At 40.9% G+C, this 13,253-nt stretch overlaps 1 protein-coding gene across 1 annotated transcript in view; it reads left to right on the plus strand.

Moving 5' to 3' along the window:
* The first annotated feature begins 994 nt into the window (after positions 1–994).
* The window catches only part of GLRX3 (glutaredoxin 3), a 20,079-nt gene continuing 7,820 nt past the window's right edge, over positions 995–13,253 (plus strand). Inside the window, exons 1-4 of the mRNA XM_026036230.1 lie at positions 995–1,062; positions 3,696–3,804; positions 6,457–6,531; positions 7,147–7,348. Of these exons, the coding sequence (XP_025892015.1) occupies positions 995–1,062; positions 3,696–3,804; positions 6,457–6,531; positions 7,147–7,348 (454 nt within the window). The remainder of the gene's footprint in view (positions 1,063–3,695; positions 3,805–6,456; positions 6,532–7,146; positions 7,349–13,253) is intronic.

Consider the following 13,253-nt stretch of genomic DNA (forward strand, 5'->3'; position numbering starts at 1 on the left):
TTATCATGCCCGAGGAAAAAAAGAATAAAATAATCTCTGCTTCTATTGCAATATCAGTCAAGATCAGCAAGTAACTGCTTTATGATCCATGTATTTTGTTTAGGATTTTGTTGAACAATTTTAATTTATTCAAAAATAGCTTTCTGTTTTTTTTTTCTCTCTTTGATGTTTAGTTCATAAACAGTGAATGATAAAAAGAAAAGGCTGCTCATCAAATATTTCATCTTTTAACATGTATCTGTCTGAGACATTTCCTGAGTTGGACAGGAGGGCATAAATAGCATTAAAAGCAGCAGCTGGCAGTAGGAAAGCCATAAAGAAGGCACAAGATCCTTTTTTTTTTTTTTTTTTTTTTTTTTTTTTTTTTTTTTTTTTGTTTGTTTGTGCCTTTTTTTTGTAATGGAACATTTTTCTTGAAAAAGAAAAAACTTGTTTGGTGCAAAAAAAAAAAGCTTTAATTTATCTAAGTTTCTGTTCAGGTTATTTCTGCTTATATTTGGAGTGGTCTGGGAACAACTTTAAAGCTGGATCTGCTTTTTATTGGCGCGATCCACTGTAACACATCAATTTGGGAGAATAATACTTTCTTCTGGCAAAAAACCCCTAATTTGCTTGATACTTCAGATAAAATAGTGATGATCAATATATAATTTTAGGTTAATGGGGGCAGGGGACATCCCCCAGAGTGCTTTATGACCACCAGCTTCGCGGCACAGGGACAACACGACGGATATTTGCGGTTTTAACCCCAAAACGCGCCGCGCCGCGCCGCGCGCTCCCGCCCTCACAGGAGGCGGCGCCGTTTCCCGCCCTGCTGCCGTGCGCATGCGCGGCGCGGGGCGGGCGGGGAGGCGCGTGCGCAGGGGCCGGCGGGGCGGGGCGGCGCGTGCGCGGGGGCCGGCGGGGCGGGGCGGCGCGTGCGCGGGGGCCGGCGGGGCGGGGCGGCGCATGCGCGGCGGCGTCGGTGCCCGTGTCGGTGCGGGAGCGCGCGGCCATGGCGGCGGCGGTGGTGGCGGCGGGCTCGGCCCAGCAGCTCCAGGAGCTGCTGCAGCAGCAGGACAGGTAGCGCGGCTCGTGTGGGCCCGGTGTCTCCTTCAAGGCCCCGCGGGGCTCGGTGCCGCCGCGGAAAGGCCGCGGCCTCGGAAAGCCGCCTCTGGACGGGGGAGCGAGAGGACGGGCCGGATGAGCGCGTTACCGAGAGCAGCGAGGCCGTGGCAGCCCTAGAAGGGCCGATGCGGGAGGAGGGTCGTCGTGCGCGGCCTCTGCGCCCCTGTGCCGGGGCCGAGCGCGCCTCGGGTGCGGGGAGAGGACACGGAGAGCAGGCCGCGGGAGCAGCGGCAGCGCCTGGCGCAGCTTCCCTTTAACGGTTTCAATTATTTGAGGCTGCTCCTCCGCTTTGTCTGGATGGATAGTGCTGCTGATTCTCTTCCAGTTTGGTCAGATATATTGGCCTTTGCTTTTTTTGTTTGTTCGTTACTCCTGAGGCTCTCGGAAAGCCAACAGACCAGCACAGGTTTGCACAAGATGCACAAAGCTCCCCCAATTAAAGTTTTTTCCTATGGTCTCATCATTTCTTGATCCTGCTCTCTGAAACTCAACGTTTATAAAAATAGCCGTTGGTTTGCTTCATACACCCTCTGTATTTACATCATCAAAGTGATTTTGAAAAGTAACAATATGAAGAAGCAGTTTAAAATATTGCTTTAAGTAGTGAAGTGTGAAAGGAGAAAATGTAATGGAAGGAAATACCTTCTGTCTTGAGCTCTTTGTAAAGAGAAGTGTGTTAATTTTTTAGCACAGGCCTAATTCTGCTTCACAGATTCCTTCTTGCAGTCCAGTAGAATTACAGCCACTGGGTTGTTCCTTTTGGTTTGTAAGTTAACTTTTTGCGTTCTATTTATAGATGGAAGTGGAAGAAATACAACATTTTTAGTTTTCTTTTGCCTTCTCTGCCTTTGCTTCCTAAAAGATTTATCTAAATAAGTTAAAATACAATGGTTGTAACATGGTGTGCAGTGCTTGACCCCCTGGCCTTAAAAGTCTTAATGAAAATGTGGCAGGCTGAGCTGGGCATGGTAGTAAAGTTTGGAAAGTCTCCTGCCATGTGAAAGGAGAGGTAAAGCTCCAGCTGGAGCTACGTGTGCTATAATCTGCCTTTGCATTTGCTTTGTAGACAGATTCCAAGAAAGCTACTGATAGAAAAGCTTATGTGCCAAAATGCAGAGTTCTAGAGTTGCTTTTTTCTCTGAGAAGTGGCATGTGGCATGTCATCTCTTGTTTCTCAGGGAGTGCATATCCACATATAGGTAAAGAATAAATCACTTAAATGAGCCTTTACTGCAGTTTTAATGCTAGTGGCAGTTGTGTGCCATGAAACTAGTCCAGACATGTATATGGCTGCTCCCTTGTAATTCAGGGAAGATCATTCGTCTTTATGGTCACTGTGGTTGGTGAGTAATTGTACAGAAGTGCTGGCAGAATCTATACAGATGAGTGCCCTGGAGAACATGTGTTACTGTTCCTAAATTCAGATCTGAATTTGCAAGGCTGGCCTTTGAGGAAAAATGGAGCTGTCTTGTGGTCCCATAATTCCACTTTTCACCAGCCTGTGAACAGTGCCAGTTCCAGTCAGCTTTCCAAGCAAAACCACATGCTGCCTGCTCATGTTGTGGCAAAAAGACTACCCTATTATGCTACTTCTGAAGTTTCCTTGAATTGTTTTGGAAAATAAAGCGTATGAATTTTACATTTCTGTGACTGAACTGAGTTTGGTGTTGTATTAGAGTAGGTGGTCAGGTAACGCAATTTACACTTCCAGTATGAATACTGTGCTGCCCACGAGACTCTTAAAATTTATAGTGAACTTCTATTATTTACACTTTGAAAGCACTCTGTGACTTCTCGGGTGTGGTTGCTTTGATATCTGTACCTTTTTTTCAATTAAATTAGAAGCAGTATATTTTATGTCTTTTAGTGATTATCTTTTATTATATAGTACTTTTAACCTGAGCAAAATTAGAAAAAAAGAATTGAAAATTAAATACAAATGTCTTGATACTGTTGTCTTCGGTGCTTGCTTGGTTAAAGTTATAAGAAATAGGTCATGGTATCCAGCTTGGTATTTTTGTTTCTGTATAAGAATACTCAATTTTTGAGCAAGTCCTGGTTTACTTGAAAAATTGCTACCTTATTTCCTGGATAGATAATAAAGCAGAGTGGCACCGAGTGGAGAAAAGCAGTGGTGCAACCTCTAGCATGAAGCTACTGAGCCACGGAGCAGCCAGAGCTTCTGGAAAGAGAAAACCTGCATGGAAGAAGTGCAGAACCCTCAGGAATGGGCTGTTCTTGCCTCGTGGATGTCTCAAAATATGCAACCTTGAAGCGTGTGACTTGATCTTTAATGTTGCTGCATGTTCTTTTCTTGCTTGCCATTCATATAGTGAGATTCTTTACTGCCAGAATGCAAGATGGCCTGTTTCTTTGTGCTTTAAGATATTTCCTGAAAAAAAATACCAGTTGTCTTCAGTTTTTACATTTTTCACAAGCAGTTTCTCTGTGTGAGCCATAGATAACGATACTTGCTAGTTTCACTTGATTATCTTTTTATTCTCAGGAAGACTTTTTTTTTTTTAATAGTATATCAAATGACACAGGACTAAAAAAAAACAACAAAAAAACCTATGTTTTTTTTGTAGGTCTCTTGTTGTTGTCCATTTTTGGGCACCATGGGCTCCTCAGTGTGCGCAGATGAATGAGGTTATGGCAGCACTAGCGAAGGAGCACGTGCAAGTTACTTTTGTGAAGGTAAGTCTTTGTTAACAGACAGTAAACCCTATTTTAAAAAACAGAAATGAGGATATTGGAAAGCTGTTGTTACAAAATATGAACAAAGTTGTGTTTGCAGTTCTCTTTGGCTTTATGTTTGAAGATGCAAGTTGGATATATGCAAGAGATGTATCCAAAAAATCTGTTGTGTTAAGTTCTAGATTCAACTTTCCAAGCTTGATACCACAGATTTAAAATAATAAAATAATGCCTTCATTTCTATGCTGCTGTTAAAAGAAAAAAAAAAAAAAAAAAAAGCTGATCTACTAAGATACATCATTGAGGACATCTCATTCATTAGCTACTTCATCTAACAAACAGGCTTTTAAGTTTTCCTGTTACTCCAGTGGCTCGGTGCTTCAGTACTGTAATTAGCTATACTGTTAAAGCCTGATTTTCATCAAGGGATTTGAGATTAAAATGGCAGCACTGTTCTTTTTCAAGTTTGTTAAAGATTTCATTTGTTTTCATGATGTTACTGGTTAATCAAATAGATCTTGGGATTCATTTCTGCTACTGAAGAGTGGTAATCTTTATGGAGTTTAAAGGTGGATAAATTTGAAGTCTGTGCAATGCTGTCACTTGGTAGTATAATGTTGGATGATATAAGCACAAATTATATGCTATATTTTTGTGAGATCATCATCACATCCTACTAATAGAACTGTTGTGGAGGGAAAAATGAATGTACTTCATCAACATACTGTTCATTTTAAAACAACTTCCCGTAGTTAATGAGACACTTCTGTGATTATGAGGGCAGGGAGTAATGGAACAGCCAGCTGTGTGTTTCTTTTAATTTGATTTCTTACAGCCTTTAGGTTTTCTGATTTGTTTCTAATGATTCCTCTCACAGTTGGTATTTTTTTTTTCCTGTAACACAGAAGGATGAATCTATTTTCAATTGTGTAAATTTACAGAACCATTTCAATTGGAGTATCTAAAGATTTATGTACAACTTATTGGAAAAATGAGACATTGGATATTTGTTTGAATAGAGTTCCTGTAACTTTAGTAGGCCAAAGACAGTTTCAAACCTCTCGGTAGCTTCTTTATTATTCAGTGGTCATTTTTTTACTTTTTTAATAATCATACTCATTTAGAGAAAACAAATTACTGAGAGTCTTGGGTAAATTCTCTTGATGGCGTTTTTTTTTTTTTTTTTGCTCCCCATCAGGAATATCTTTAATTTTGAAAGAACTCAGTGTGCGATGCTTTGTGTTCCAGAATATCCAGGCTTTTAACTGAGGAGAACCTAGTAACTTATCAGGCGGTCACAGATGACTAACCAAGAGCAGCGCAGCACCTCACAGGGTGGATTCTAGAATAGAACTAATTAGCATGGAATGAGCTTCAAAACCAAGAAATTGTAAGGAGTCTTTCGGAATACAATTTCACATTTCAGTTGTTGCATTTAGTTGCCTTATGTCTTAATTCTAAGATCCTTAATTTGGCTAGAATGAAAACGTTTTTATCAAAAAATATTTAGAAACAGAATGATCAGTAGAGATGTACCAATAACAGCAAGTTATTGAAATATGAATTGGAACCTGCTCTGTATGCGTGAACATTACCAGAGTGGAACATAAAGTACCTGGGTAGGTAGAAAATTCTAATAGAAAAAAAAAATGTATAGAGAGAGTATAATTTGTTTGATTATTTGCCACTCAAAAGCAAGTAGGTAATTGGGACTGTGCAGTAGAAAGTTTCTGAGTTGATCGTGGTGGAGCATTAATTTATGGGAGCAGAGGTGAAGCTTGCACCTCTGCTTTTGAGTTGATTGCTAAGTTACTTCTATAGCAGTTCAGGGAGTTCATTAAGAGCCTTAATGATCTGAAAAAATATTTATGTGTATTATAGCCACTTTATTTTGCTGCTAACTGCTGTTGTTACAGAGCTAGTGACTTGAACAGCCTTGTGTCCTGTCACTAAAACAAGCTTCTAGACCTTGCATAGAATGCATATTGTATTAAATTAAAAGCTCTATTTTCATGCTAAGGTATTACATTGTAGAATTTCAGGGCAAATGTTTGTAGGACGAATAAACTCAGAACAAATAATCTAAACAAGCTTTCCACTCAATACTCAGTAGCCTTTCAGGAGTTAAAAATAAAATTTACTAGGCATCAATAGTTTATTGAAGAAACACTCCTTTTTGCTTCATAATTTGCAGAAGGCTGCAAATGTCAGTCATGATGTACTGCCCCATGAAATTAGTCAATAGAGCAAACAGCAAGAATTGCTGTGGGCAGAAAATAAGCACTGTAATCATGACATAACTGGGGTCAATGATTTATGGATTTCAATATAGTAGTAGCTGCATATGATTGAAAATTTACTAGGTCACTAGTGCACCAAAAATTTTATTCTCAGCCTCCAGGCATCTTTTGAAATGTGCAACAAAATAAAAACCTCTGAACCTGTTTTGACACCGTGTAGGCTCGGTGGATGACACGCCAACCCAGTGAGTCTCATTTAAATGCAAATGTGTCACAAACTTCTGCATCAAAATCCTTTTTAAATGTATAAAATGCCTAGAAGAACATTCTAGGCAGGATTGACATGCACGGCCAAACTTTAAGGAAGATTATGAAAATAAACCCATCTCTTCTTTTTATTTATTTTCTTAAGCTGGAAGCTGAAGCTGTGCCTGAAGTGTCTGAAAAATATGAAATTAGTTCTGTTCCAACCTTCCTATTCTTTAAGGTAAGAGAAGATGGATTTAAAAGAAATGGATTCCATGTGGGCTGTTAGCGTGTACTTTTATTACTGGAACAGCAGAAACTTGCTAAGAACTTTCACAGAGAAGAAATATTTATCTATCTAGCTTAAGTCTAGAGAGTGGATTCTAAAAAAGTAGTCAGAAGCTGTTTTTATAGCTGATTTTAGTATTTCAGAACTTCCTTAGTTGTATTGGGTTTCCTGTTAGGCTTTTATGTTATCTGTCATACCTTTTATTGGGTCAAAAGTCTTTTGGTGATTTTATTTTCTGGTCTAGCTATAGTTCTACAACAAAACAAAAGAAAAAAAGGTAAATAATCTTTTGATAGAAATGATAATCTGCATGGATTGTGTTTGCCTGTGATTAAAATATTTTGATTTTTTGAAATTAATTGAAATAAATTTCACTAGCATTAACTAGTCTACAGGGTTGGTGTTAAAGCCTAGAGCTCTGCTGAAGCTAGAGATTGTCTAAATGATCAATACACTAATCCACTCTGCATCTGAAAATCTATATTTTATATGGTAACTTTACTTTTTCTTAATGAGGTTACAGTTATTGAATTTAATTTGCTAACTTGAGCCTGTATTTTGACTTAGAATTCTCAGAAAGTTGACAGATTAGACGGCGCTCATGCCCCAGAGCTGACCAAGAAAGTGCAGCGCCACGCGTCCAGCACCTCCGTTTCTGCTGCTTCTAATGATGGTGCGAAAGAAGATCTTGCTGTGCGTCTGAAGAAACTCATCAATGCTGCCCCGTGCATGTTATTTATGAAAGGGTCTCCAAAAGAGCCTCGCTGCGGTAAGAATTCTCTGAAATTCTTGGTCGATGGGACAGTCCTTGCTTTGGGCTTTTTGTCAGATTCATTCTGTGTAGGGGATGTGGATTGCAACTGTCTTGCATACCTGGAAATTAAATGATACAGAAGTATATTAATATTGCTTATAATCACGAAATTGATCCTTCCTTATATTTTGGAAGTAGGATCACAGAGATAGGGTACCTTCCAAAGAATATGTCTAACACTGTCCCTGAACTAGAATGCTTTTTTCCTCAGCTAGCTCAGCTAGCTCAATGTGGAGTCATGACATTTTATGTATCAAATTACATGTTAAAATATTTTGAAGAGAACAATTCACGAAATAGCAAGAATTGAAAAACACCCTGGATTGCTGTTGCCATTTGAAGGAGGTGTTGGGGGAGTGGAGGGTGGAAATAAAACTACCTTAAGGAATACGATTGGAGGGCCAGTACCTTTTGCTGCCACTGCAGAGGAAATGCCTTTTCTTCAGCCTAGCTCCTCTAATAACTTCTCACAGTTTAAAGTGATTGGCTCCCAGCTGACTTGACGTATTGATCTGTATTGGGAAATCAAATCACATAAACAAATGTTTAAAAATAAAACTGTAGTACTGTGGAGCTGCTACCCTTCTGCCCATGGAATTTAGGAGATTGCTTAGCAGCACTGGTGCTGTAGGGCACGCCGGGGTGCTGTACAGGAGGCAGGCGCCGGGGCGCTGCTTTGATGTGGGCTGGAGGCTACTGGGCTGCAGAGAGCTCTCGGCAGGGCTTGGCTGTGGCTCCTGCTGCCCGGGGGAAAGCTGGGGGCAAGTTTGGGCAATTAACAGCCCAGCGCTTTCCACGGGCCTGCTTTGAGCATAATCCCTGTGTGCCTTTTGGGGACATGTCTCAGGATAGCAGCTTGTTTGAAGTGTGTCTTCTCTTGCTGGTCTGCTTCTTACCCACCAGTCTTTTTCTACCAATACATTTATCTGCTAGTTGCTTTGTTGTTGTTTTCATTTACACCTATTCCCAAATGTCCATTTTTCTATCTTGAAACAAACAAAGATCAGAATGTGATGTTGAAAACCTTCTATTCCTCCTCATTTATCTTGAGAGCTTCTCTAGAAGTGGGAAGACTGGAAAGATCACAAAAAACAACAACAACAACAAAAAAAAACCCGAAGTTTGAGGTGGAATTCCACAATTCTAAACCTGTTTGTGTGAAAACAGTGGGGAGGAAAAAAAAAAAGTTGCTTTGACTTCTTTTGCCTCATTTTTCTCCCTGGATTGGTCTAGAGATCAAATGTTGCAAATTACACAGTTCCTGTCCCTGCAGAAGCCAATGCACTGGGGTGGCTAAGACAGGATCCCCTTGCTAAGTGAGCATGTATTCTATGAGCCAGATCCTACAAACCACATCTCAGGACCAAAAGGTGAAGAGATTATAAAGTATAACAGGAAAATTGGGAAAGAATGAGAAACAGACATCTTGGCTTACAGGCCAAGCTGGAGCCAGGCATATGACAGGTATTTACAGAACCAGGACAAAGAGATTTGCTGCTTGCTAGGGAAAATTTCAGTTGTGATAGTCCAAGTGTTGTCTTTTTCTGGTCTTTCTGTCTAAATTATGTTAAAATACACTCACTTGAGAGATTCCTATTTAGAGTCATAAATATTTTTGGTCCTGTAAAGATACATATGAATTAAATGTGCTTGAAGTGTTTTGCTGAAACAAGGATTGCCAGCACTATACTGTTTGGCAAGGGCTCTGAGCGTGCAGCCCAGAAGCAGTGGAGCCCTGGGGCCCTGGCAGAAGTCGTCAAGGGTGGTGATTGAAATGCTGGTAGGGTGTGTGAATTAAGCGGGGTGACGCTCGCTTGATTGCCGGGTAGTCTTATGGTGCTGAGCTTGCACTCAGTATTGCGGCAGTAGCGTTGGAAATTCAGTCAACAAGTTCTAAGCTTGGACATGTCTGTCTTAGCTGCTTTTTGCTCTGTCCTAATACGTATTGAGGAGCTCTCAAAAGAACCTTAATTGAGAAGTGTGTAAGTAATAATGAAGAAATAATATAGAAGAATGCAGGTTTGTGATGGTGCTTTACAGACTAGCATACACCTGCATAGGCACGGGACTGTAGGAGAGGCACGTATGTTACAGGCCATAGCTAGAGATCCTGAAATTTAGGAGATGGCGCACGGAGTAAATAAGAATCTCCACATCAACTCAGGTGACTTTGGATCTGTCCCAGTTCTTGACAGCCAAGGGAGCTGACAGGAGTGGTGACAGCAGGGAAGTTGCCACTTGGCCCTGGTGGCATTGAATTACAGAGCAAAGCCTTGAACTTGAACAGCTTGTCTTGGTCAGGAGGGGAAGAAGGTCCCCGTCCATCAAGCAGTGTTAATTGGAGGGAGTGTAGTGTGGTACATGGTGCCCTATTTTTGGAAGGATGGCTTATGTGTGAAACTTGTGAACCAGTCTTTGAAAGGGAAGTAGTGGCTGAAGCATGTGAAACAAACTGCCCACCCCGGGCCACGGAGAGTAATCCTGCCCTGGCAGAACGAGGGCAGTTTGCAGCACAACCCACACTAGTGCAGGCTCACGAATGCTTAATTTACGGCTCCTGAGTGCTGGGACTCAGGTCCCAGCAGTTAAACATTCTACCAGCTTCTTTTGCCTGCTATTTTATAATTTTCTTCTGTTGTTGCTGTGAAAAGATTACAAAAATCTGAGGGGAAATGCATTATCCTGTGTCTCCTCATTCTCTCTTGGTATTTGTACACATTTTTTCTGCTTATTTTTTCCCTTCCTATGTTCAAGGTTGCTGTTTCATTTCAGTGCATTAGTAGATTTTCAATTTCTTTTCAGTAGAAGTGTTTTCAGAAACAACCCTGGATTTCAAAGCTCCTTCGTGTTCATTGTGCGCTTGTGGGTTAGCTCGGGATTCTAACAGTTTGCACATAGGCATTTGCTTGTTTCTGAGATGTAATGAGGAGCTGGGACAGGTTTCACGATTTAGCTGCTCCAACTTCTACATTATGTATTTAGTTACTTTATATTTCTGTCATTTCTATTCTTTTTATTGTTTTTGCCTGAGAATGTACTTAGTTTGTTGTGAAAGCTAAGTGTGAGGTTAATAGTAGTTTTCATTGTAATAAGCAGTGCTTGCTGTGTCCTTGAGCAGTTGAGGTGTACACTGGAGAAGTACAGCGGCGGAGCGGTGTAGGATGCTTGGGTGTTCCTTCCCCCTCTCATTTCACAGTGTGAATGTGTTCCCTCCGGAATGCACCCAGTAACATGTAACCAAAAATGAGTCAGCAAACTATCGCGAGAATTCAGAGGGAGTTTAGGGAACCAAGCTAGGTTGCAAATGTTTCTTTAACTTTCTTTCTGCTATATCCTTTCCCTAGTCTCTTCATCAAAATAACCCTTCTTATTTTAAGTATAGTAAAAAAAGTCCTCTTGCATGCATTTAAAAGCACAAACCCTACACTTAAAGCTCTCAGTCTTTGGACTCTTCTAATATTGAAGGAGTTTGAGACTTGCAGGTAAAATTTTGTCAAAGAACTTTTTTGAAGTGCCTTTGGACATGGATATACTAATATGGTTATGGGACTTCTTCAGATAATGAGCTGATGAATTTCTTTTTTTCATAGCATAATTAACAACATAACTACAGGTACATTAGAGTTACTCGTGATCACAGGAACTTAGATATGATAGGAATGGGAATTGTGGCTTATTCCGAAGTGCAGCCCCTGCAATGGCAGGTGGCAGAGCCCAGCCCGTGCACGTCGGCAGCTCGTGGTGTCGGTGAGTCCACGCGGGGCAGGTTGAACCGCGGCGGGACCAGTGCAGCCCCAGCTGCCACGGAGCCGGTGCCGCGGGCTGGGCCAGTGCAGAGCAGGTCGGACTCGGTGCTTCCTGAGCCCGTCCAGTGCTGAGGGTGCAGAGTTGAGCAGAACTTTGGGCAGGTTCTGCTGTTCTCCGAGGGAAAACCCTTGCAGTTTTTAATGTATTTAATTTTTGATGGGAGGGAATTGAGGCTCTAAGGAAAGATAAAAGGAGAGGAGAAAAAAGGTGTCTAAGGCGTCAAGGTTAAGGATACTTGTTAAAACTCAGTGTGGAAAGTGAATCAAAAGCATAACAGGTTCATTTACATGTTTTTTGATATGATTCTTCAAGCTCCCAGTTTTCTTATCTGATCTCTGGTAGCACACACAAAGTGTGCAGGATGGATTTACATAGTAAAATTGGAAGTGTGAAAATGTGATGCCACACATGAAGTCCTGTGAAGTTGCAACTCTTTATTTTGTAGTTAAATACTGTGCCTGCTTAGACTGCAGGCACAGTCTAAACCTCTCAAAAACTTCTTTGGCAATAATTTGGAGACATTAATAACCTGGATCTCTTAACCCGAGCCCCACAATAGATGCACTGTTTTTTCCACTCGTATCCTTTACAAAATGCTTAATGTTAATATGGATTTGTTATAGTAGTCGGACTATTAAAATGTAATTAAATAAAAGGAAGCCTGCCTCTCAAAGGTGAACATATTGATGAATCGTCTGTTATTCTTACCTATTTTGATCCAAATAATAGTGTTGAGGTGGTATCTTGAGGGCAATTGGCAAGTAGTGTGGAGTCCTCTCCAGCAGCGTGCGATGAGGTGCTTTTGTAACCTGCACTTTCTTCATTGCAAAAGCTAATTCACTGCAGTGTAAGGTTGTCTCCTTGCCTGTATCTGCTGGCCATTGTGTCAGCTTGCTGTGCACACCGTGTTATTTCAGCTGATTTTTTTTTTGATTCTAATCATATTTGTTTATTGGCTTTGTTGGTACAATAATATATAGTCTAGTTGTTGTCAGAGTGAAATCCAGTGTGGCTTTTGTGTCTGTTTAGATAACCACTTAAAACACTTTGTTCACGGTTTAATTATTCTTTGTAAGGCATGTATGGTGTTTCTTCAGAAACTCAAGCTAAATCTTTTGTTATGAGAGTAAAGCTGTTCTGGCCCTTTATCCCGAAGCAGAGCACTTCCAGCCTGCTACCATATCCCTTCAAAATGAAACCCCACCAATCAATCTTTCTAGTTTGCATGTAATTGCCTACAGCTAAAATAAAGCTTTTTCTTTCCTCCCAGTCTCGTACAGTAGAAATGAGTTAATATATTGGCAATGGAATAACCATCAGCAATCAGCCTGTAGCTGTTTACTAATGAACTCCCAGATGTATGAAGAATTTCAGAATCTGTGTTTTACTTCAGGCTGTACATGAACTTAACACTTCAGTTGTAGAAAGAAAAGCAACTTGGATGCCATACATATAAATACTACTACTTCATATCTCAATAAATTGCGGATCATGAAAACTGCAGAAAGCAGCATTAAAAAAATCCATATTTCAAAAACTAATAGGTGGTCTTGCAAGCTGAAATCAAAGATTATTCTTGTATGGTACTGATTCTTTTTTCCTTCAAAATTCTTCTTTCATTTCTTTTTTGAGAGCCTTTAAGCATTGGGATTTTTAATGTATATTTGTGTAGAGGTTTTTATTTGTCTGCACAGCATTTGTTGGAATTCTTTTATGAAATTGGAAGGATTGCAGGGTTATGTGAATCCAAAACAGAATGAGCTGGCAAAACACCTACATTATTATCGCATTGATTTGGTGGGCAAATTGCCGTGGATCACTTTGCAAAGTGTGCGATGGTGTGTTCTGCAGGAGGCCTTTCTTTCCCGGGAAGGGGTGTGCCTGGAAGTGGCTCTTTCCTTTGAGCTCTGCGTCTCCTGGAAGACGCAGCCAGCACTGCCCGCCCCAGCAGGGCCCTTGTGAGACTCCCGGGAAGCTGCCGAGCAAAGGAGGGAAGGAAGGAAGGGGGCTTTGGATGTCCGGGTCTGATACTGCTCCTCAAGTAGCTCCATAT

The sequence above is a fragment of the Nothoprocta perdicaria genome, unplaced genomic scaffold (genome assembly GCF_003342845.1).
Source record: "Nothoprocta perdicaria isolate Ctin4 unplaced genomic scaffold, notPer1 scaffold_172, whole genome shotgun sequence".
NCBI classification, from domain to species: domain Eukaryota; kingdom Metazoa; phylum Chordata; class Aves; order Tinamiformes; family Tinamidae; genus Nothoprocta; species Nothoprocta perdicaria.